Source organism: Orycteropus afer, unplaced genomic scaffold (assembly GCF_000298275.1).
Source record: "Orycteropus afer afer isolate SDZICR_OR568_19922 unplaced genomic scaffold, OryAfe1.0 scaffold00594, whole genome shotgun sequence".
Lineage (NCBI taxonomy): Eukaryota > Metazoa > Chordata > Mammalia > Tubulidentata > Orycteropodidae > Orycteropus > Orycteropus afer.
The window spans coordinates 1,002,375-1,026,741 of record NW_006922181.1 but is presented as its reverse complement, the minus strand read 5'-3'; the positions used below and the strand labels follow the sequence as shown (position 1 = coordinate 1,026,741).

General features: G+C 39.0%; 1 protein-coding gene across 1 annotated transcript in view; it reads right to left on the bottom strand.

The window, feature by feature from the left end:
- NAPB (NSF attachment protein beta) overlaps positions 1-24,367 on the bottom strand; it is a 138,624-nt gene that overhangs the window by 47,318 nt on the left and 66,939 nt on the right. Inside the window, exons 2-5 of the mRNA XM_007956250.2 lie at positions 16,482-16,561; positions 11,743-11,859; positions 9,653-9,699; positions 9,421-9,498 (exon numbers count right to left, since the gene is read on the bottom strand). Coding sequence (XP_007954441.1) covers positions 9,421-9,498; positions 9,653-9,699; positions 11,743-11,859; positions 16,482-16,561 — 322 coding nt within the window. The remainder of the gene's footprint in view (positions 1-9,420; positions 9,499-9,652; positions 9,700-11,742; positions 11,860-16,481; positions 16,562-24,367) is intronic.

The following is a 24,367-nucleotide window of genomic DNA, read 5'->3' as shown; positions in this document are numbered from 1 at the left end:
GGCCAGGGCCTGAATGCGGAACAGACCATCACTTGCTCATATGCAAGTTCAAGATGAAGCTGCAGACAATGAAAACAAGTTCATGAGAGCCAAAATATGATCTTGATTATATCCCTCCTGAATTTAGAGAACATCTAAAGAAGAGATTTGATTCACTGTGCACCAAAGACCGAAAACCAGAGGAGTTGTGGGATGACATCAAGAACATCATTCATGAAGAAAAAGGTCATTAAAAAGACAGGAAAGGAAGAAAAGTCAAATGGATGTCAAAAAAGAGACTCTGAAACCTGCCCCTGAACCAAGAGTAGCTAAAATAAATGGAAGAAATGACAAGATAAAAGACCTGAACAGAAGATTTCAAAGAGTAATCTTGAGAAGACAAAGTCAATTATTATAATGAAATGTGCAAAGATCTAGAGTTAAAAACCAAAAGAGAAGAACACGCTAAGCATTTCTCAAGCTGAAAGAACTGAACAAAAAATTCAACCCTCAAGTTGCAGTACTGAAAGGTTCTCTGGGGAATATTGAATGATGCAGGACACATCACAACAAGATGGAAGAAATACAGAGAATCACTACACCAAAAAGAATTGGTCGATATTCACCCATTTCAAAAGCGAACCAAACCAAACTCACTGTCACTGAATCAATTCAACTCATATTGACCCCTCCTTTGGTTTCGGAGGTGGTACCTCTAAGGAAGTAGATTGCCCAATCTTCATTCCAAGAAGTGGCTGGTGAGTTTGAATCACCAGGCTTCTGGTTAGCAGTCAAATGCCTTAGGCACTATGCCAACTGAGTTCCCTAATCCATTTCAGGAGGTGCCATATGATCAAGACCCAATGGTACAGAAGGATGAAGTTGAAGCTACCCTGCAGGAATTGGCAAAGAACAAGGCTCCAGGAATTGACGGAATACCCACTGAGATGTTTCAACAGGTATCACGCTGGAAGCACTCAGTTGTCTATGGTAAAAAATTTGGAAGACAGTTACCTGGACAACTGACTGGAAGAGATCTATATTTGTACCCATTCCAAAGAAAGGTGATCCCACAGAATGTGAAAATTATTGAAAACTACCATTAATATCACATGCAAGTAAAATCTTGCTGAAGATAATTTAAAAATGGTTGCAGTAGTATATTGACAGAGAACTTCCAGAAATGCAAGCTGGATTCAGAAGAGGACACAGAACGAGGGATATCATTGCTGATGTCAGATGGATCTTGGCTAAAAGTAAAGAATACCAGAAAGATGTTTACTTGTGTTTTATTGACGATGCAAAAGCAATCGATTGTGTGCATCATAACAAGTTATGGATAACATTGAGAAAAACTGGAATTCTAGAACAGTTAATTGTACTCATGAGGAACCTGTACATAGACCAGGAGGCTATTGTTCATACAGAACAAAGGCATACTGCATGGCTTAAAATCAAGAAGGGAGTGTGTCAGGGTTGTATCCTTTTACCATACTTTTTTAGTCTATGCTGAGCAAATAATCTGAGAAGCTGGACTACATGAAGAAGAGTGTGGCATCAGGATTGGAGGAAGACTCATTCACAACCTGTGATACACAGATGACACTACCTTGCTTGCTGAAAGTGAGGATAACTTGAAGCACTTACTGATGAAGATTAAAGACTACAGTCTGCAGTATGGATTACATCTCAGCCTAAAGAAAACAAAAATCCTCACAAATGGACCAATAAGCAGCATCACGATAAATGATGAAAAGATTTAAGTTGTCAGAGACTTCATATTACTTGGTTCTACAATCAACACCAAGTAGCAGTCAAGACATCAGATGATGTATAGCATTGGGAAAATCTGCTGCAAAAGACCTCTTTCAAGTGCTGAAGAGCAAAAGATATCTCCTTGAAGACTTAAGTGTTCCTGACACAAGTCATAGTATTTTCAGTAGACTCATAGGTATGTGAGAGCTGGACAATGAAAAAAGAAGATGGAACAAGAGCCGATGCTTTTGAGTTGTAGTGTTGATGAAGAATACTGAAAGTACCATGGATTGCTAAAAGGACTATACTAACAAATCTGTCCTGGAAGAAGTGCAGCCAAAACACTCCTTGGAAACGAGAATGGCCAGACTTCATCCCATTCATATTGTCAGAAGGGACCATTCCCTGGAGAAGGAGAGAAGGATATCATTTTTGGTAAAGTGAAGGGTCAGCAAAGAAGGTGAAGGCCCTTAATGAGATGGATTGCCACAGTGGCTCCAACGATGGGCTCAGGTATACAGAGGATAGTGAGGCTGGCACAGGACTGGGAGCTGCTTCATTGTACTGTGCATAGGGTCATTATGAGTCAGAGATGACTCGATGGCACCTAACAACAACAACAATGCGAGCCAGAATTGTAACAACTAATCACAGAGTGGCAATGGAAGCTACAAGTTGATGTCAGAACTTCTGTCAGTTTGGTTCCTAAATAACTATTAAGGATAGAAGGTACCAGACCTCAGTGTCCCTACCACTGCCAAATCCAGAACAGCTTCACTGGCCTGTCAGGTAAAGGAGATATGAACACCTATTACATTTTAGGTCTACAACTGGCTACAGCAATATAGATTATCCTCATTGATACTATAAGTGTTGTTTAATAAGGGGGTTGCCTTCACCCTAAAATGTGTGGCATTGAGTTAACGGTCAAGTGGAGAGGAAACAGGTAGGAAGCTGGAAAGTTAGAAATCCCTATCATGCTGTAACAGAAGATTTGGAAGTCAAGCACGTGACAACTTAGGAAGCAAAGCATGTACCTACCTGAGCCCAAAATGCTATGGAAAGTAAATTAGCCAGTTTGCAGGCAGTTAAGAAAGCAAATAGACAAAGTCCAGAGATAAGGCCCTCATATGATTGGAAAAGGCAATGACACCTGTATACCAAATGGCAGTAAATAAATCTAAACAACACTTTAAAGCAAGGTTCAGGAGATTTTTAATGTAACATGCCAGATAATAAATATTTTGGGATTCATGGGCCACAAATATTTAGCCCTGTAGCTGGAAAATGAAAGCAGTCATAGACAATATGTAAATGAATGAATGTGACTGTGTTACAATAAAGCTTTATTTATGGACAACGAAATTTCAATTTCACATAATTTTTGCTTGTCAAGAAGTATTATTCTTTTGTTCCCCCAATGACTAAAAATTATAAAAATAATTCTAGATTGTAGGAGTATGGAAACAGGTGGTAGGTTTACAGATTCACCTTAAATAGTAAAACCAAATGAAACGAAAGCAAAACAAATCGATCGCCCTCATGTCCATTCAGACATGTTTCCCAGTAAGACCAAGAAAAGCGAGCTGGCACTATGTGAAAATCAGATTAAAGGTGCTGAATCCCCACCAAACGCATCTTTTCAACAACTTAAAGGTTGACCAATGAGTTAAGAGAGAAGCACAGGAACAAGAAATAAAACAAGTTAATGAATTATGTTTGAAAACTACATTGGTTGGTGACACACGGAGCTTACTGGAAACAAACAGATCTGCCCTATAAAGTCCTTCAGGGTGATCCTTTCCTGCATATTGTAATGGCAATGACTAAGAGAGCAGAGTCACCTCTGAAGCCATAGGTTGAAAGTGGCAGAGTCAACATTATCCTGGTCTCTGGACTGCAGAACGCTCATGAAACAGTCAATTTGGACAGTTTTATAAAAGAAATACTTCTGTGTTTGAATGTTTTATTTGTTTTGCTTATTTGTTTCATTCGTTTGTTATTGTTAGGTGCCATCAAGTCGTCTTCAACTCATACTGACCCTATGTACAACAGAACAAAACACTGGCTGGTCCTGTGCCAGACTCATGATTCTTGCCATACTTGAGCCATTGTTGTAGCCATTGTGTCAATACATCTTATTGAGGGCCTTTCCCTTCCTCCCTGACCCTCCACTTTACCAAGCATGATATCCTTCTCTAGGGAACGGTCCCTTCTGACAACATGACCAAAGAAGGTGAGCTGAAGGCTGGCCATTCTCACTTCCAAGGAGCATGCTGGCTGCACTTCCTCCAGGACAGATTTGCTAGTTCTTTTAGCAGTCCATGGTACTTTCAGCATTTGTCGCCAACACCACAACTCAAAAGCATAAGCTCTTCCTTATCCATTGTCCAGCTCTCACATGCTTATGAGGCAATAGAAGATACCATGGCTTGGGTTAGGAGCACTTTAGTCTTCAAAGGAGACATCTTTGCTCTTCAGTACTTTAAAGAGGTCTTTTGCAGCAGATCTGCCAATGCTATACATCGTCTGATGTCTTGACTTCTGCTCCCATTGGTATTGACTGTGGAACCAAGTAATATGAAGTCTTTGACAACTTAAATCTTTTCTCCATTTTTCTTTGATGCTACTTATAGGTCCAGTTGTGAGGATTTTTGTTTTCTTTATATTGAGGTATAATCCATACTGCAGACTGTAGTCTTCAATCTTCATCTTCGAGTTGTGGTGTTGGCAAAGAATACTGAAATACCATGGACTGCCAAAAGAATGAACAAATCTGTCCTGGAAGAAGTGCAGCCGGCATGCTCCTTGGAAACAAGAATGACCAGACTTCATCTCACCTACTTTGGTCATGCTGTCAAAAGGGATTGTTCCCTGGAGAAGGATATCATGCTTGGTAAAGTGGAGAAAGGTCAATGACAAAGGGGAAGACCCTCGATAAAACAGATTGACACAGTGGCTGCAACGATGGGTTCAGGTGTAGCAAGGATTGTAAAGCTGGCACAGGACCAGACAGTGTTTCATTCTGTCATACACAAGGTCGCTATGCATCGGAGCCAACTCAATGGCACCTAACAAAAAGAAGTTAGCACAGTAGTTAAGCATTTGGTTGCTAATCAAAAGGCTGACAGTTGGAATCCACCACTGCACAGAAAAAAGATATAGCAGTATGTTTCTCTAAAGATTACAGCCTTGGAAACTCTCTGGGTCAGTTCTACTCTTTCCTACAAGGTCAATATAAATTAGAATAGACTCAGTGGCAATGGGTTTGGAATCTAACATTTATTAAATAATAGTTCTGGTTCATCAAAATTTTATAACTATAAACTACAGCTAGATTTATCATAATAAAAGAAAAATTTCAAGTTCAGTTTTAAATATCCATTGTCATCAAGTCAATTTCAACTCAGCAATCCTGTAAGACAGAAGTGCCCAATAACATTTCCAAAATGGTTTAAGTCCTTACAGAAGCCAACTGCCATATTTTTCTATCATCAATGACTGGTGGGTTTAAATTGCCAACTAACGTGCCACCAACATGCAATGATAAGAAATCAGTGACCATATTTCATGGTTTTCCCAGATTTTGACAGAAATTGTAATGAAAAGGAAAGCATATCCTCTGGTTTAACAAAATAAGTTTAGAGAAAAGAGACTGACCATGGGTATCTTTGGATGTTGGTATTTAGTTTAGATTTTAACATGTAATGAAGTTTATTAGACACAGCAGAAACCTTACACTAGAAATTGGCCCACTTTATCTTATCATTACAAGTACTATAATATCTAGTCACCAATTATAACTGCATACATAATAAATTTCAACACTAAAACCAGCTCATTATCTGTCACGTAAGTAAAGTGACAAAGGGGTGATAATATTACTTCTTGGGAAACCTGGAGATGAGTCACAATACTAGAAAATACACAGAATTCTCAAAAAAAAAAAAAAAAAGACACAAGCATCTAGCACTGCATTCATTATCAGTACCTTAGGGAAAATGCAAGTTTTCAGGGTTCACTCTTAAGAGTCTGCTTTGTAGGTGAAACAGCCTTATAATGGAATCAGTTCTGTCAGATTAAATGCCTCTGGACTGGGTCTAACAGGAACCTGTCATATATACCTACCCTGTTTTGAAACGAACAGTATTAAATCATATTCTTCAGTGACTGAAAACAGTAATGAGTCATAGTTCCTCTGGACCATTTAAAAGACCATCTAAAGTTTAGAACACATTTATTACTTGGTTCCAGGGTTTACTTCATGAAGTAAATGAAGCAATCTCTCAATTTATGAAATATCACACCTCACTGTCCCACTAGCCAAAAATCTATAAATGAATCAGAGAACTGACATTGGATAGTATTAAAAGTATTAAAAATAATTTTTTTTTTGGGGTAACAAACCAGATATAGTATACCTTGATAACTAATTTATCAAATTTAAACTTCACAAACAATTGACCAGAAACCAGCCATTCCAACCAGGGAAGAGAAGAAAATGTTTCTAAACAACATAGGAGCCAAAACATCAGAGACATAATATAATCCTGTGTATGTATATGTTCAATAATATCTTTCTTTAAAAATATTTTTAAAGGAGTAATCAACATCAATGAAAGAAGATGTCACCTACTGGCCAATTCTCAGAATGGCAGGGACACCATGAGGTAAATTTAGAATGTACAATATCAAATCAACTTTTTAAAACAGAAGGAAAAAAAGAGTATGTCATAGATAATTTTATCCACCTTTCAATTTTATAGAGGCCCAGTGGTGATTTGGCACGCTGAGATCATCCCCAGTAGCAGAAATGGCAAAGGAGTCCAGGTTCCTGACTCCTAGAAGCACTCCGCTAACCACACAGTAGAAAAGGAAGCTAATTCAGGGAGCAAAAGCAGGCAAAGATGGTCTGGTCACAGGGGTTTTCCACCTCCCAAGACTCATTCAATCTAAATAAAGATACTATGTCTATCCCAGATATTCTGACCAAATCAATATTCCAGCCATGCCAGACCCTCTCCTTCTTGTAACATCATCAATGCTATACCAGGAAACAAAGAAAAGCTCAGGTTCTGGGGCTCCATCAATTTCTACCAGGATCTACAGTGATAAACTCTGCAAAGATAAGGCTTACACAAATGCTGTCAATGTACTCAGTATCATTAATGAAATCAAGAAGATGAACAAGAAGGCATCCTCAGAAAAGCAGGACAATTATAGAACAATAGCCAAATAATAAATTCTGTGTAATAAGTCTAAGTGAATTTTGAGCTATATAACCAAAATGTTATGGTGAGCCTGACTTTAATACTGACTAACTAACAGACATTCCCCTGAATCAAGACTGAAAGGCTCTGGGGGCACACTGCTATGGAAGAGTCAAGGGCACCATATATTTATTCAACAAATATTTATTGATACTAAGAGTCCTATGTCTCAGAGTTCTGGGATCCTGGGATACATCAGTAACCCAGAAAGCTTCCTGCTGTCACAGGCACCCAATCTAGTGGAGGGAAAAACAATGAACAACAGGGCTGATGAGCAAGCCCAGCACATGATGTAAGGGGACATGTGCTCTGAGGGAAAAGAAAAGAAAAAGCTGAGGGAGGTTCCTGAGAGGGGTGGGGTTATAATTTTAATAATTTTTATTTTTTGTCATTTTAACTAAGGAGTCATGGTAGGCCTCATAGAACATGTGTTAACAGAGCAGAAACTTGAAGGATATGGAGAAGTTAGCTAAGCAGACTTGAAGAACGTAAGAAGTCAGCCACATGGACATGTGGAAGAGCTTTGCAGGCAGATGGAAGAGCTGGTGCAAAGGTCCTGAGGCAGGAGCTTATCTGGCACATGTAAGGAACAGCAGAGGTCAAGGTGGCCGGAGTAGGGTATGATAGGGAAAAGAGTAAAAGAGAGAGGTCTCGAGTGCTGGTAATTAAACCAGTAGACCCTTGATGGTCATCTGCAAGGCTCTGGTTATTCCTCTGAATGAAGTGTGGAGCCAACGCAAGGCTGTAAGCAAAGGAGAAACAGAGTATGATTTACTTCTTACAATGATCACTCCAGATTGCTCTGTTGCATCTGTGTTTTTTTTTTTGTGGGCAGTAGCTTAAAAACAGTGAGACTAATTAGAGGCTACCCTAGTGATCAAGTGCAAGTTGGGGAGACAATGAGGTAGTGGCAAGTGCTGAGATTTGGGAGCTTTGGATTAGAGAGAGAGAGAGAAGGCAGGGATGCCTCTGCTTTGTAAAGGAACACTTGGTGGGAGGTGAGATCAGAATTCAGTGTAGACATATTGGGTTTTAGATGACTGTTACACACACATGGAGAGGTTGGCAGCAGGTGGACAGAGATACCTGCAGTCTGGAGACAGGTATGGGCCACAGCTAGATTTGCATGCAAGTGGCATATAGAAGATATTTAAAGCTATGATGCTGACTAAGGCTAGAAAGGTCACTAAGAGTTTGAGTGTTAAATAAGAGATGAGGATTAAGGACCTAAGCCCAAGACACTCCATGCTAGAGGGTAGGGAGAACAACAAAAACCAGCAAAGGAGTCTGGGTGAGTGGTCACTGAGGTAGCAGTAAAACCAAGTGGGTATGGGGCCCTAGAGGTCAAGATAAGAGAGCAAAACCAAGAGGAAGGAGTGAGCAACTGAAGATAGGATCCATTCAGATAGGATGGAATTCTAATCTCTAGTGAGCATGCTTAGCATTCCTTACTCTGACAAAAATCACTCATGATCTCCTCCACATTATCTTTATTTTTCTGATTCAAACCTCCTGTCATCCACAGGACTCAAGAGGACAGCTTTATACAAACATCGGTCTCAAATCTCATTGAAACAGACTCTGTGGTCTAAGTGGGATTTACTTTCACTGAGGTAGACTCCTTCCGAGTTGATGATCCTGTGTCTAAGAAGGCAGTGTAAAAAGGAGAAAGATCAAGCAGTGGGGCCAGCTTTGGACAGAGCTGAAATATGCTAAAATTCATGGAATGCCACCAAATACAAAGTCTGTGAGACAACAGATGCTCACTAAATGTTACCTGTGTCCTTTCTTCTTCTATCACTATACACCACAGCTCAGAAAAACAATCCACGTGAAACACATAGATGGCCAAGTTGGCATTTACCTACCTTCAACCCCATGGTCAGAGCCTAAAGGCATAAAATTAGAATTAAAAGGCATAAAAATGCCCACAGTACTTAAGCTTCCTTCTCAGAACCTCAAAATCCTTAAGTACAGTTGAAGGTTTTTTGGTAGTATGAAGGTTTGGACATGAAGCAGATAAATGTAGAAACTACTGGTTGGGTTTGGTAAATTTTAACCAACTCTTGCCTTAGGCCCTTACTCCAGGAAAATAGCATGCACTTGACTGCTAACCAGAAGGCTGGCGGTTCAAACTCACCACCCACTCCTTGGAAGGAAGGCTGGGCAATCTACTTGCATAGTGATACCTCCTCGGAAACCCAAGGAGGGGTCCTCCCTATGAATCGGGTCTGACTCAACAGCACATAACAACAACAACAATGGTCAATACTGACAGGCCCCCCCTCAAGTCCTCCTTGTAAAGTCATTTATGATCACCCTGCTCCACCCAACTCTGTTTAAAGAGGAGAGCTTCTGAATCAATTTATCTGTCAGTTTTGCATCAAGTTTATAAGGAATCCTGTTGATTTCTTACCTTCTCAATGTCTACAAGTTCAGTCTCATAGATCTCAGCAATAGTAATGTGGTGTTTGGCCGCAATTGTAAACCTTCCCTAGGGAAAATAAAAGAGAGAGTCCCATGTTCTTTTTCTTTTCTTTTAACTTATTTAAGTGCCCATCAGCTTGGGAACAAATGAAAAAAGAGCAAAACTCTAAGCCATGTCAAGGACTCCACCCCACAGCCATTCAAGCAATGCAGTATCTTACCATGTCTGTGTAAATGTCGATGGCTGCATTTAAGCAGTTGATAGCCTCTGCAGCGTAGGCATTTAAGGAAAACAATGAAAAATCCATTCAGTCAAAGAGGGTTCAGGCAAAACTGTCTTCTTGGCTGTTAGAACTTTAATGAGGTACAGTTTTGGGGTGGAGTTGGGTAGGTTACTTAGTGAAAAGCAGATACAAATCATGCAGAAGCCCAGACTCATCAGCATGGCTTTGTTCACAGGGGCTACAGTATAATTTAGGAAATTGTTGTTACAGCAAATATTGGCTCAGTTATCTTAACCATGAAGTGAGGACCCCATTCAGGTAAAAAGACTGTATTATGAAAAAGATGAGCTCTGGTAGCGTAGTGCCTAAGGCACTTGACTGCTAACCAGAAGGCTGCCGGTTCAAACCCACCAGCCACTCCTTGGAAGGAATGTTGGGCAATCTACTTCAGTAGTGATAATGCCTTGGAAACCCAAGGAGGGGTTGCTATGAGTCGGGTCTGACTCAACGGCACATAACAACAACACAACAATGAAAAAGATGAAAGTATGTGGGTTGTCAATGACACTGATAAATTATGTCTGCTAAAACTTAAATGTAAGTGCATTTTTCATTAATACCATGTAACTTATTTTTGGACAAAAGTATCACTTCACAAGAACGATACAAATGGATTCTATTCTTCATGCAGCCAAAATCAAAAGCACTTTGAAATCCCTGTTCAGACAATTCTTAAGTCAACATTTTGTACAATCTACAAAGATGTTAACTTTTGGTGTAAATATATCCACAAAAGGAAAAAATACTCCAATAAATGATAATGCTAATCAATTATATTAATTTTTTAATAAAATGAACTTGACAAATTTTCCCTGCCATAAAATGGTACAGTTTATTTCCCTGGCAGATGGTTAACACCTCTAAGTTTATTGCTTTTAGTTTAAAAGAAGTACAAAGTGCAAACCCCTGACTGAAGAATTAGGTAAATACGATTAAATTAGATTAACATTAGAATGAATTTTAGAAGTTATTTTCCTGTAAATTACATAAGAAATGTGGACTCATTAGTATACCTTTAAATACACAGAAAAACATAAAGAGAAAAATAAGTTATCTATAACCCTACTCAAATCCATTTTTAGTATTTTGTTGTACCCTCCTTCCAGCGTTTTGCAGATGTGATTCTTTTTGTGCCTTTTTCTAGAATTGAGACTGTACATTCAACCTCACGTGGCTCTCTCAATAGTTACCCTGTGAACATTTATCATCCCACTGATGACTCAAAACCAGGGGTTCCAATGCCAGTATCGCATTCTAAAGTACTGATTGATGCCTTCTACTATTACTATCCTACTCTTATTTCTCATTTTGGCTGACACCTGGTTTTCACTTTTGGAAATAAACTATAATTAGTCTTTATACAAAAATCCTTGAAAGTACCTTATGATAAATTCATAAAAGTAGGGATTTCTGTGCTCAATAAAATGGACTGCTAAGTGCACATGTGTGGTGAGGGAAGACATTTTCAATTGCTAACTAAAAAGAAATAACACTTGTAAATTTCTACCACTTAAAATATCCAACTTCAGTCTTTGTTCTAAGTAAATACTTTGAAAAATACTTTTTTAAAAGCAGATGAATACTGAGTGAACAAGAGACATTTATAATATTACAATCTCCCATTAACTAGATCTTAAAACTCACAAGATATTTAACAAGGGAATATTACTGTTTATGACCAAAATATATCATTTCATTAAATTAAGACAGAACAAATCTTAGACAAAACAAAACTAATTTCCAAAATGCAACATAAATAGATTAAGAAAATCGTGTTGACAGCTCAACAGCCAGAATAAATGTTAACACTCTCTCCCTATTACTAAAGTCCCAAATAATTAAAGAAGAAAAATATTCCTTAAGTTACCAAAATCTCCTGACTATTCCAAAGTACAGATATTCCTTTTCACAGGGACTTAAAAAGTCTAGCTGCATAACTCGTGAAAAAAGACCTCAGCATCTACTTTTACCATACACCTAACAAATGCAAAGAGAGATGATGCACAACTTACACAGCCATGTCTTACCTTGTGGGTCTGCCTTTTTATAAGCATTCCCAGCATCCACAAAACTGGTAGCAGAATCATGTTTGCTCTGAAGCTGCATATGAAGCTTGGCTGCTTGACAAAATGCATTTCCGGCAGCTAAATAAGATGATAGTACAATTAGACATAGAGGAATAAGTATCACCATAGAACAGCTCATGTTAAGTGGACCTATCCCTATAAAAATTTTATTTCACTGAAAAAAAATTAACATCCCAATCAAATGCACAGAAAAATTTGAGTGAGTATATCTTAGGTATATATAAAAATAATCAGAATCAAGTAAAACAGTGATGAAAGCACCCCCACGTCTGTCCCAGCAGACCTTCCAAGTGTCCGTGAGCCTCCATTTTTTGGCCTGGCCATTCAACACCAATAGCAAAGTCTTGGACTGCTCAATTCCATTCCACATAGCAAATAATGGCAAACTAAGGACTTCATGCCAGAAATGACTAAAGAAAGGTGAAAGACAGAGGTCAAGGATGTTGCTTCTTGTCTTTCTATCTTACGTTGCCAACTGGACTTCTCCGTCATTGTTGAAGGGAAGAAATAGCTTTAAGTACCATAGAGATAGTACTTTACATAGCCAGAATGTATTCGTAAGTCATTGAAGAAACTGTGAATGAAGGCTTCATGAAGAAAGTAAGTTTCTCAAAGAATGAAAATAAGGTTTACAATTTTAAAACCCAAAAAAGGTTTGAAAATCCAGTTTAAGTTTATAGCAAAACTTGACCAAAATTTATATTAAGTTTAATGTGTCTTTATCCTAATTAATATGGAAATTTGCACCTTTCTTTATAGAATCACTGACTGGTTTGGTTATGGGTACTGCTCAGGATTCCTCTGGGATGTGCTATGTACAAGCACTAAACTTCTGCAGGCAAAATTCTAGATCAAGGACTGGGGATTCTGGAGTGGCAGAAAAGAATGTGGAAAGGGATCCCCAGCAGAGGAATCACACAAACAGAGAACAAAATGCTTGAAGGGAAGAAAGGACAGCAATAAGCCTGTATGTCTGCATGAATGGGCTGGGGTAGTAGCAATCAAGTCACTTCCAGGAGGATTGTATTTATTTTTTGGGAGGGTGAGGTTCAGGTAATTTATTTAGGATAGATCTCAAGAAACACAAAGGAGGAAGTATACCAAAAATAATTTGCACCAAGGAGGGAAAGGTAGAGAGGGATTAAGAAAACCAAAAAAAAGGGTGTGTTAACGACCAACACTGCTTATCTCACTGGAGACCCTCTTAATCACTATGTAGGAAACTTCAGTAATGACCCCAGGGGGTAAAGGAGTGGGGTTATCTATCTACCAATTCTTTTTTTTTTTTTTTAATTTTTTAATTGTGATTTGGGTGAAAGTTTAGAGAGCAAATGAGTTTTTAATTCAACAATTCATGCACATCTCTCATGGCATTAATTGCAATCCCCTCAATGTAATATCACTCATCTCACTTCCTCCCGGTGTTTTTAACTGCCATTCCACTTTTCCTCCTAACCATTCCTGCATTCTGGACTTTATCCTTGGGCAAATATTGCCCTTTTAATCTCAAATGGTTGATTGTTCTAAGGAGTATGTACCTCCCTACAGTTATTATTCACTTTGTGGACCTACTGTTTGGCTGAAAACTGAGCTACAGGGGTGAGTTCAGTTTTAGGCCTGAAGGATGACTAAGGGCCATAGTCTCAGGGATTCCGCTAGTCTCTATTTGACCAGTAAGCCTGGTCTTTTTTTATGGTTTTCAGTTTTGTTCCACATCTTTCCCCTACTATATATATCCAGGGAACTTTGGTGGCGTAGCGCCTAATGCATTTGACTGCTAACCAGAAGGCTGGCGGTTCAAACCCACCAGCCACTCCTCGTAAGGAAGGTTAAGCAATCTACTTCTGTAGAGATACTGCCTCGGAAGCCCAAGAAGGGGTCACTATGAGTCACAAACGACTCGATGGCAGTGAATTTGGTTTAGTTTTTATACATATCCAGGAAAGGAGCTCTGGGGGTACAAATGTGAAAGCAATCAGCTGCTAACCAAAAGGCTGGCAATCTGAACCCACCAGATGCTCCACAGGAGAAAGATGAGGCAGTCTGCTTTTGTAAAGATATACAGCCTTGGAAATCCTATGGGCAGTTCAACTCTGTCCTACAGGGTTGCTATGAGTTGGAATCAACTTGATGGTGGTAGGTTTGGTTTATTTGGTTTATATCCAAGATCCTTTTCAGAGTGTTTGGTAGTGGTAGCCAGGCACCATCTAGTTCTGGTCTCAAAGTAGCTGAAGCTGTGGTTTGCATGGTCCATTAGTCCTTTGGACTAATTGTTTCCATGTGTCTTTGATTTTCTTCATGCTTCCTTGCTCCAGCTGGAGCAAGACCAATAGTTGAACCTTAGATGGCCACTCATAAGCTTTTAAGACTCCAGTCACTACTCACCAAAGTAGGATATAGAACACTTTTTTTGTGTACTGATTTGTGCCAATTGACTTCAATGTCCAAGACTATGGTCCTGAGCCCCCATGCCCAGTTATTCATTTCCTCAAAGTTTTTTGTTACTGCTAAAAAGTGTTCATAACTTTGCCCTAAAAGAGGGTTTTAAGTGTCAATGTGAGGAACCTGAACTGGGATTAATTCACTTCATCATGAGGTTCCAAGTTTAGGAAAAGCAATGTGGCAGAAAGCCTCAGAGAAACGAGTGCAGTTCAAGAAGGACTGGTATACACAAAGGTCTGTGGTGACACTAGCTTCATAAGGCTTGGAATAGTATTAATAGAGAGGGAAAGAACCTGCTCCAGTAGGAAAAGCACAATGAAGAACGTAATCACATTGTTTAACATTTACCTTTAAAAAAAAATTTTAATCATAAAACATTTCAAAAACATTCAGAAAAGTATAGAAAACAGTAATAAATGCCTAGGTCTCCACTCTTGGTATTAAACATTTGCTCTAAATTTCTTCTTAAGAAATAATACATCCAATTCAGCTAAAACTTCAGCTGCCATCTCTTGTCCCAACCTCCTCTCCAGAGGTAATCACATTAATTCCCACCTGGTTTTTTGAAGTTTCATTCAAGGTTAGAGGCAGTACAACCTTTGGAGCAAGTCTCCCTGGTTTCAATTCTTGGCTCTACTACTTACCTGCTGTGTAACCCTAAGTAAGTTATACACCTATTCTTTGCCTTGGTTTTCAATAACAAGAGTATCTAGGCTGTTTTCAAAATATTTAACTATCAGTGAGGTACAGATACTAACCAATCAGAATTGATGCTTGTCATACTGCTAAGACTGGAAAACCCCTACTGGTGAGGCCTTAACCCTTTGTTGGTGAATCATGGAGAGTCTGGAGCTCCCAAAGGATGGGCTAGGGACACTGCCAGGGTAGTAGGTGGGAACCTGGAGTACTTGAGACAGCAGCTAATTACTAAGTGGCAGTTTAGGAAATGTACCGGCTGAACAGAAGCTTTGATGGGTTCTGCCTTAGGAGAGTGTAATAACAACTTGGACCTAACAAAGACTTAGAACAGGGCCTGGCTCACATTATACATGGGTTGCCCATTATTATTATTAGCTAATCCACCCTAAAATCATACCTGTGGTTTGGCATGTTTCAAAATTTACATAAATTACAACCTACACCCTTCCTTCTGTCAGCATTTCATTTTGGATAGTTTATTTATGTTGACCATCCTAGGTCTATTCTTTCTGTAATAACACCACAACCAGACTCTTTCAGTCTACCTCTATTTCCCTATAATTATGAACTCTCATTCCAATCACTGCTAACATGAGATAGTTTGGTCTCTCCAAACTTGGAAGTATGTTTAAGGAAGCAGTCACTAAACTCTGGGAAGTCATGTTAACTTCTCAAGCAATATTTCCTCATCTGTAAAATCAGAGTTATACTTGTCCAGATGATCTCTCATAAGCTGAATATCAAATTAATTTATCTTTATAAAAGAACTTTTAGAACTATAAAGCAAAGAAGTAGTGTTATGATCACCACCATTACCACATTAGAGATAATTTCATCAGAAAGTCTAAGATTCATCCATTCATTCTTTTAACAAATATTCTGAGTACCTATTATGTGGCAGGCTAGCCCATGCCCTGGAGATACAGTAGCAATAAACCCACAAATATCCTGGCCTTCAAATATTTACATTCTAACGAAGAATATCAGATAATAATAAAAGCACATAAATAAGGATAAATAAATTATATATATATATATAAACAAACCACACTATGTATTTTATTGAATTTTGCTGGATGGTGATAAGGGCACTGAGGTTTCTAGGCAGAAGATGGTTACTATTTTCAGAAAGGGTGGTCAGAGAAGACCTTGATAAGAGGATGACAGTTCATGAAGGACTGAAGGAAATGAGGGAACCAGTCATACATCTTTTCAGGAGAACGGTGTTTCAGATAAGTAGGAGTTCTGGCGGTACAGTGCCTAAGGCATACACAGCTACTAACCAGAAGGCTGGCAGTGGGAACAGCACATGCAAAGGCTCTGAGGTGGGAGCAGAATGAATGAAGGAACCAGGAGGGAGAAGTCATAGACGGGAAGGGAATCAGGAGATCAGGTAGGTCCTTGAAGGTCAGAAGCACTGACACCTGTCTATGGGCCCAGTATAGTCTTATTCTCTTTGGGGAATGAACAGTCATTTCCTCCTTTGAATGACTTTAGAGTTATTTGTCTAAAAAAACAAACAAAAACTTTATACATACCACTCCAATTTTTAGCCATCTTGAACATATTTGCAGCTCTGGTATACATTTCACAAGCCTCTTCTATTCTTGTGTTTCCTCTAAGATTAGGGGGAAAAAAAAAGGATCAAGTTCAATTATAACAACCATTTACTTCCTTAATCCTCCCTCCCTACAATACAAGTTTAATGAGCACTTATTATGTGCCAATAAGCATTAGGGAATCTTAACAGCTGTTTAAAGGAGGTATTCTTGTTATGCCAGTTTTTCAGATGACGGGACTGAGGTATACACAGGTAAAACAGACTTGCCCAAGGTCATACAGCAAGAAAACCACAGAACTGAGATGCAAATACAGATCTGGCTGCCCTGTACTTTTCTCCATGCATGAAAACCAGAATAAAGAAGTTGGCAATATGATTTTCAAAGTAGGCTAAAATGTGAACATGTAAAGACAGCTTTATCGTATTAATTTCATGTTTATTCAGATTTAAAAATAACACAAAGCCTGAAACCAGAACTCAATCTTCTAGAGAGGGCAGGAGATAGCAACCTGCTATAGCTGTGTATCTGTCAGCTCTGGTAGGTGACAAACCCTTTTTCCATACTGAAGGGGCTTCAGGATTCCCTTACCCCATATGGCAATACATTTACAACATCCTGAAGACACTCACTGCTGCTGGAATATATTCAGTTCTGGGAAGTTTTTCACCAAGCAGCCAGTTACACTCTTACTGAGGGATAGCTTTAGCTGCTTAGCAATTTATTCTCACATAAAAGCCAAAACAATTCTCTGTAGCTACTACTACCAGAGTTTTCTAATTTTCAAGCTTGTTTCTAGTAAGCTAAGGACTCTCCATGAAAGATGCTTCTCTAACTTGTCTACCTACATTATAAACATGTAATAGCCAAAGGAAAAACATGACACAGATTCTGCAGTACACATAACGAGGAATTCATAGTGAAATATGGCCATAGAACTAAAACACAAAGCTGATCTTTGGAGAGAGGGCACAATATGAACATGAGTACATGCACACACATATGCCAATAAGACAAATAAGCTCCAAACTCCAGTACAGGAATTGCAGCTTTGTGTTAATACCAGTCCCAGTGCAGAGGGGAGGCTTGGCTGGGTGTATAGTCAATCCCAAGTTAGACTCGGACCTTAAGCAGTAATTACTAATTGTTTAACCTTGGGCCGCTTGCTTAACTTCTTTGGACCTTGGTTTGTAAACTGAGGATATTATCTATGCTTCTGGGTTATGACGAGGATCAAAAGAATCCATAAAGCTGTCACTACAGGGACTGACCCAGAGTAGGTAATCAGAATGCTTATTACAATTACATCCACGTAATGAAGGCATTAAAAACCTTTAGGATGTCAGAAATAGATTCATCGACCTATGGTCAGCTGATCTTTGACAAAGGGCTGAATTTCATTAAAAGGGGAAAAGACTGTTTAACAAATGGTGCTGGCAAAACTGGATATCCATTTGCAGAAAAATGAAACAAGATCTGTACCTTACCCCATACACAAAAACTAACTCCAAATAGATCAAAAACTTAATGTGAAACCTAATACTATAAAGTTCCTCAAGGAAAAAATACGGGCAAATTTAGAGGCCTTCTTCCGTAGTGATTCCGCCTCAGAAACCCAAGGAGGGGTCGCTGTGAGTCGGGTCCAATTCAACGGCACATAACAACAACAATATATGGCAAAAAAACAGACTATCAACCATAACCTAAAATGCACAAACAGCAGAAGATAAACTAGATGAACGGGACTTTCTGAAAATTAAATTTTTATGTAATGCCAAAGACTTGCTCAAAAGAATAAACAGAGAACCTACAGATTGGGAAATATTTGGCAGTGACATATCTGACAAGGGACTTATCTCTAAATTTATAGAAAACTCCAATACCTCATCAACAAAAAGACAAGTAATCCAATTAAAAAATGGGCAGAAAATATCAATAGACACTTCACCAAAGAGGATTATTTAGGCAGCCAACAAATATATGAAGAAATGTTCATGATCATTTGACATTAGAGAGATGCAAATCAAAACAACAATGAGATACCATCTTGCCCCAGCACTAATAGCAAAGTTCAACAAGACAGAAAATAACAAATGCCGGCGAGGATGTGGAGAGCCTGGGACTCTCATACACTGCTGGAGGGACTGACAAATGACACAACCATTGTGGAAGCCAGTATAGTGACTCCTTAAAAAGTTGGAATTAGAAATACCATTTGACTCATTAATTACATCACTAGGTATATATCCTAAAGAATTGAGAGCTGGGACGAGAATAGATATATGCACACCCATGTTCACTGTAGCACTATTTACCATAGCAAAACAATGGAAACAACCTAGGTGCCCATCAACAGAAGCATGGGTAACCAAACTATGGTACAAAAACACAATGGAATACTATGCAACCCTAAAGAATAGCGTAGACTATGCAAAATACCGCATAATGTGGATGAACTTGGAGGACATTATGTTGAGTGAAATACGTCAATCACAGAAGGGCAAATATTATATTAGACCATTATTGTAAAAAGTCAAGGAAATGTTTATATATGGAAAGAAACGTTCTTTGTTGGTTAAGGGGGGGGGGGGGGGGAAACACAGATAGATAGAGACAAGTATTGATTTGGGTGAAGGGAGGGCAATGTACCAAATGAGAGTCATCAACACGGTGGCACTAAGGAAGAGGAAGACATACAGAGTTGCATGGGAGGTACAGAGAACAAAGATAAATGCTTCTGGACATACAATATTGCATTTTCAGTGATGGCAAACACTGATATATGGGTAGATAGATGGGTGGACAGGAGCTCTGGTGGCATAGTGCCTAAGGTGTTGTTTGACTGCTAACCAGAAGGCTGGCAGTTCAAACTCACCAGCCACTCCTCAGAAGGAAGATTGGGCAATCTACTTCCATAGTGATACCACCTCAAAAACCCAAGGAGGGGTGACTATGAGTCGGATCCAACTCAACAACAGTGAGTTTATTTTTTTTGAGATGGGTGGACAGGCTAAACGATTAGGGATGTCTATGCAGTGGGGAGTGTACCCATGACCATGTACAGGACTGGCAGACAATGTTTCCACAAGTGTATCTGTATGTTCTGTGAGAATTTCCAGGTCTATAGTAGAGCTGACAGGGAACAAGGTTGTAGTCACTTCTTGGCCACAGCCAGCTACCCAGAGAAGTGAGTAGTTGGACCTGTGGGCTTGGGACCATAGTCACAGGGGACATCAATCTCAGTTGGCGTAACATACTACATGAAAACATTGTTCCTCATCCTACTTTGGTGAGTAGTGACTGGGACCTTAAAAGCTTGCAATAGCCATCTAGATGCAATGATGGGTCTCTCCACGTCCACAGCAAAGAAGAATGAAGAAAACCAAGATACATGAAAACAATTAGTCCAAGGGACTGGTAGACTATAGGATCCTTAGCCTATATGACTATGAGAGCAGAAGAACTAGATGATGTCCAGCTACCACTGTCAACCACTCAGAGGGGGATCTATAGGAATCTATGTAGGAGATCCTGGGTAGAGTGAGAAAACAATGTGGAACAAAACTCAAAATCATTTAAAAAAAAAAACAGGTTTGCTGGTCTGATAGAACATGGTGAAATCCTGAGACTATGGACCCTATCTGCCCTTCAGGTCTGGAACTGAACTCACTCCTCTTCCAGTCAAACAAAAGACAGGAATATAAACTGAGTATTTATATTAGGCAGATACACTCCTTGGAGAGATCAATCACAGGAGAACAGAAGGGCTGCGTATGCACAGCAAGACAGCTCAGGGGGGCAAGAGTGCATGTGAGGGAAGGACACAGGGAACAGGTAACTATGGGGAGGAAGTGGCAAGAGAATTGTTGCATTGTGGGAAATCACAATGTAGTGAGATAAAGTGTATGTGAACTGCTGTATGAAGATGAATTTGCTCTGTAAACTATCACCCAAATCTCAATAAACATTAAAAAAAAAAAAAAAAAAAAAACCTTTGGGATGATATTTCTTATATCTTATATGGGACTTGTATTTAAAATCCATAAAGAACTCATGTAACTCAACATTAAAATAAATAGTAACTCAGTTAAAAAATGGGCAAAGGACCTGAATAGACATTTCTCCAAAAAAGATACACAAATGGCTAATAAACTGTAATTATCTAATAGTAGTGTTAGAACCTTACTTCAGTGGGGATAAAGTGAGTCAAGACTATCCCAAACTGATCCCTATAAGGTGAAGGTCCTATATACATCCACTCTCCAATCGTTTTATCAATTCTGACACCAGATGCTTTCCCCATGGTACTCTTCTTCTTCTCTGGTGGACTCAATAATTTGTAGCAATAGCCATATAAAACTCACAGATTATACTTACAGTTAAGTGATTTATTAAGGGATCAATAGCATACAACTTAGGATCAGGATCAGGAAACATGTAGGCAAAGTATGGAAGGCTCCCCTAAAATGCAGAATACTTCCCTTCCTTCTTCAGTACAGGGCAGTTTCTGAACTCTTGGCAGCAAAAGCAAGCAGGCTCTTCTCTCCACTGTGCACACCCCCTCCCAGCCATGTGGGCCTCCTTTCAGCCCCGAGGGCAGGCCTTCTCTTGGCCCCCTGCCTCTTTGCCTTTGGCCCCCCTGCCATCAGCCTTTCCACTGGCAACAGACCCAGCTCACAGCCAGTATAGTAGTGTTGTTCAGCTCTCTTAGCTGCATTCCTAGCATCAAGTTTCTGCTGTCATCACCAACTCTGTCACAGGGCCCCTTCCAGGTCTCTCACTATCTTCAGTATTAAAGCTCTTGACCTGTGTTATAGCTTTGAGGAGATTCCTCACCTCCTCTCTTTTTCCTTCTCTCTTTTTACCTATTACACCTTTATTCCTTTCTGCTTCTTTCTCTTTCTGTCTGCCAACCTCTGGGGAGTTGGCTGCACATATATATATATATATATATATATATATGTGTGTGTGTGTGTGTATATATATATATATATATATATATATATATAAGCAAACTCCTGGTCAATTTCAAGGCATGCCCCTACCACTAGGGCCCCAAACTAACCATACCTTTCTTGGTAAGCTACAGTTCACTTCATTCGTGTAAGTATATTGACCAATCCCTGGTAAGGTGCACTAAAGAGACCAATCACAGAGCAGGCTGTCACCCAGGGCCAGACAAAAAGTATCAAACCATTAGGCTGTTTACAGCTTACCCAAAAAGCAGTCTCTACTTCTACTTCTCTGCTGGTTTCAGTAATTCATTGCCACAAAGAACTCCCAGACCATACTTATACCTAAGTGGTTTATTAGGGAAGTAACAGGGTACAACTCAGAATCAGGATCAGGAAACAAAAGGAGCAAACCCTAGAAAAGTAAGGTGAAGATAACTCCTTAGAGCTCAGGGGAATAAAAATCTCTCCAGAAGCAAGGAAAAAGGCCATATAAAAAAACTGATTTCACCACAAAAGAAAAAATGCTCATTATCACTAACCACACACGCACACACTGCCAGAGAGTTGGATCCAAATCACAGTGACCCCTCCTTGGGTTTCCGAGGTGGTATTACTATGGAAGTAGATTGCCCAACCTTCCTTCTGAGGAGGAGTAGCTGGTGGGTTTGAACTGCCAGCCTTGTGGTTAGCAGTCAAATACCTTACACTCTACGCCACCAAAGCTCCTTTTTCATGATGAAAACGCAAATCCTTCTAGGATGTCTAGGATCAGACAGGTAAGTGTTATAGAGGATTTACAGAAATTAGAACCCTCATATACTGCTGGTAGGAATACAAAATGGTGTATAGCCTCTTTGAAAAAACAGTTTGGCAGCTTCCCAAAAGATTAAACTAGTACTTCAAACCTGTTTGAACTGGTTTAGTACAGCCGATGAAGGAAAACTGGGACAGACCCCAAATTTTTCAATTTGGGTTAAGTGAAACAACTGGAATGAGCAGAATTATAAATCAAAGCCTGGAATGGGAGACTTGGGAGAGGCATAGTGAGTCCTTTCAGGAATCTGATGTAAGAGACTGGATTATTAAAAGAATTAAAAGAAAACATATGTCCAATAAAAAATTTGCATGCAAAGCCCATTGCACCATTATTAATAATTGCCAAAAGGTGGAAACAACTCAAATGTCCAACAACTGATGCATGGAAAAATAAAATTTCTATAAAATGCAGTGTTATTCAGAAATAAAAAAGAATAAAGTAATAATACATGCATGCTCTAACATTCAACCTTGAAAACCTGAAAGAATCTAGTCACAAAAGATAGACAAATATACAGAGACAGAAAGTAGATTAATGATTGCTTAGAGATTGAGGTGTTGGGGAAAAATGAAGGGGGGAGGTACAGTGAATGCTACACAGGGTTTCTTTTGGGGAAAATGTTCTAAAATTTATTGTGAAGGTTGCATAGCTCGGTGAATTATGCTAAAAATCCCTAAATTATACACTCCCAATACATGAATTATATGGCATGTGAATTATATCTCAACAAAGCTGTTACTAAGGGAAAAAAAAAAAAAAAGGAAACTTACGGGACTGTACCACACATAAAAAATGAAATATCAGAATAAGCAAAACTTTCTCTCACTTACAACTTCATATTGCTTTTTTTCCATTTCAAATCTACAATCAAGTAATAGGTTTGCCCAATGGCAAATTGCTAACATGAAAAGTTTTCAATCTTAGCCATAGTTCCTTGGTGCTAACAAAGACTTTCTACTTTCCCTGTCTTGTGTTTCTAAAGTATACCAGGAATCTTGAACTTTAATTATAGTACATTCATTCTGATTAAAGCTTCCCAAATAAAACTAGTTTAATTAAAATTACTTCTTCCTGTTATTTTCAGAGACAAATTCAGCTACGAATAGTAGAACTTTTACATTATGCCAAGTTTTATACTAGGTATTTTCCACATTATGTCATTTTTATTATTAAAACAATCATGAAAGACAACATTACATTTTATAAAGAGAAATCCATATCTGGAGGTAGTTTGCCCAAGGTCATTCAGCAAAGGTCAGAGATGGAGTTAATGTCTCATTTTTAGTTCAGTGATGCTTATTCTTAACTATGCTTATTTAAGAAATACATAGTGAAATCTATGTGTGAGAGAAAACATGAAGGAAAGAAAGTTGTTTCCCACAAGGAGGTGAGAATGCTGAGAAAATATTAAGCTTCAGGACTAGAAGAGGTTTGAGAAACAGTATGCTGGGTATACAAGAAGCCCTGATGGCACAGCGGTTAAATGCTTCACTACTAACCAAAAGATGGGCAATTTGAACCCACCAGCCATTCTACAAGATAAAGATGTGCCAGTATGCTTCCATAAAGATTATGGCCTGGAAACCCTATAGGGCAGTTCTACTCTGTCCTATAGAATTGCTCTGAGTTGGAATCAACTTGAGGGCAATGAGTTTATCCAAATTATCCAAGCTTCACCTACCCTACTCCCACCTTTGCCACATTCCATTTAGGAAATCTGGCTGTAAGCCACCACATGTCCCATCAGGAGCCAGAAAATAGCAGAACTATGACCTAAGCTTGGGTTCCATGTTTTTGCCTGTCTTCACTGTCCCATCAGGTCTGTCTTTGTTTAAAGGTTTTAGGGGGACAAACTATATATATCCCCATTATTTCAAGTAGCGCAGATAATACCTACACACAGACAAAGCACTAATCTTTCAAAAACTGATTTAACTTCAACAACTCCAAAGTCTTGCCCCTGTCATCCTGAATAATATTTGCACTTTGGCACAACCTAAAACACTAGCAACTATGTTGTTGTCGTTGTAAAGTGCCGTCGAGTCATTTCTAACTCATAGCGACCCCATGCACAGCAGAACGAAACACTGCCC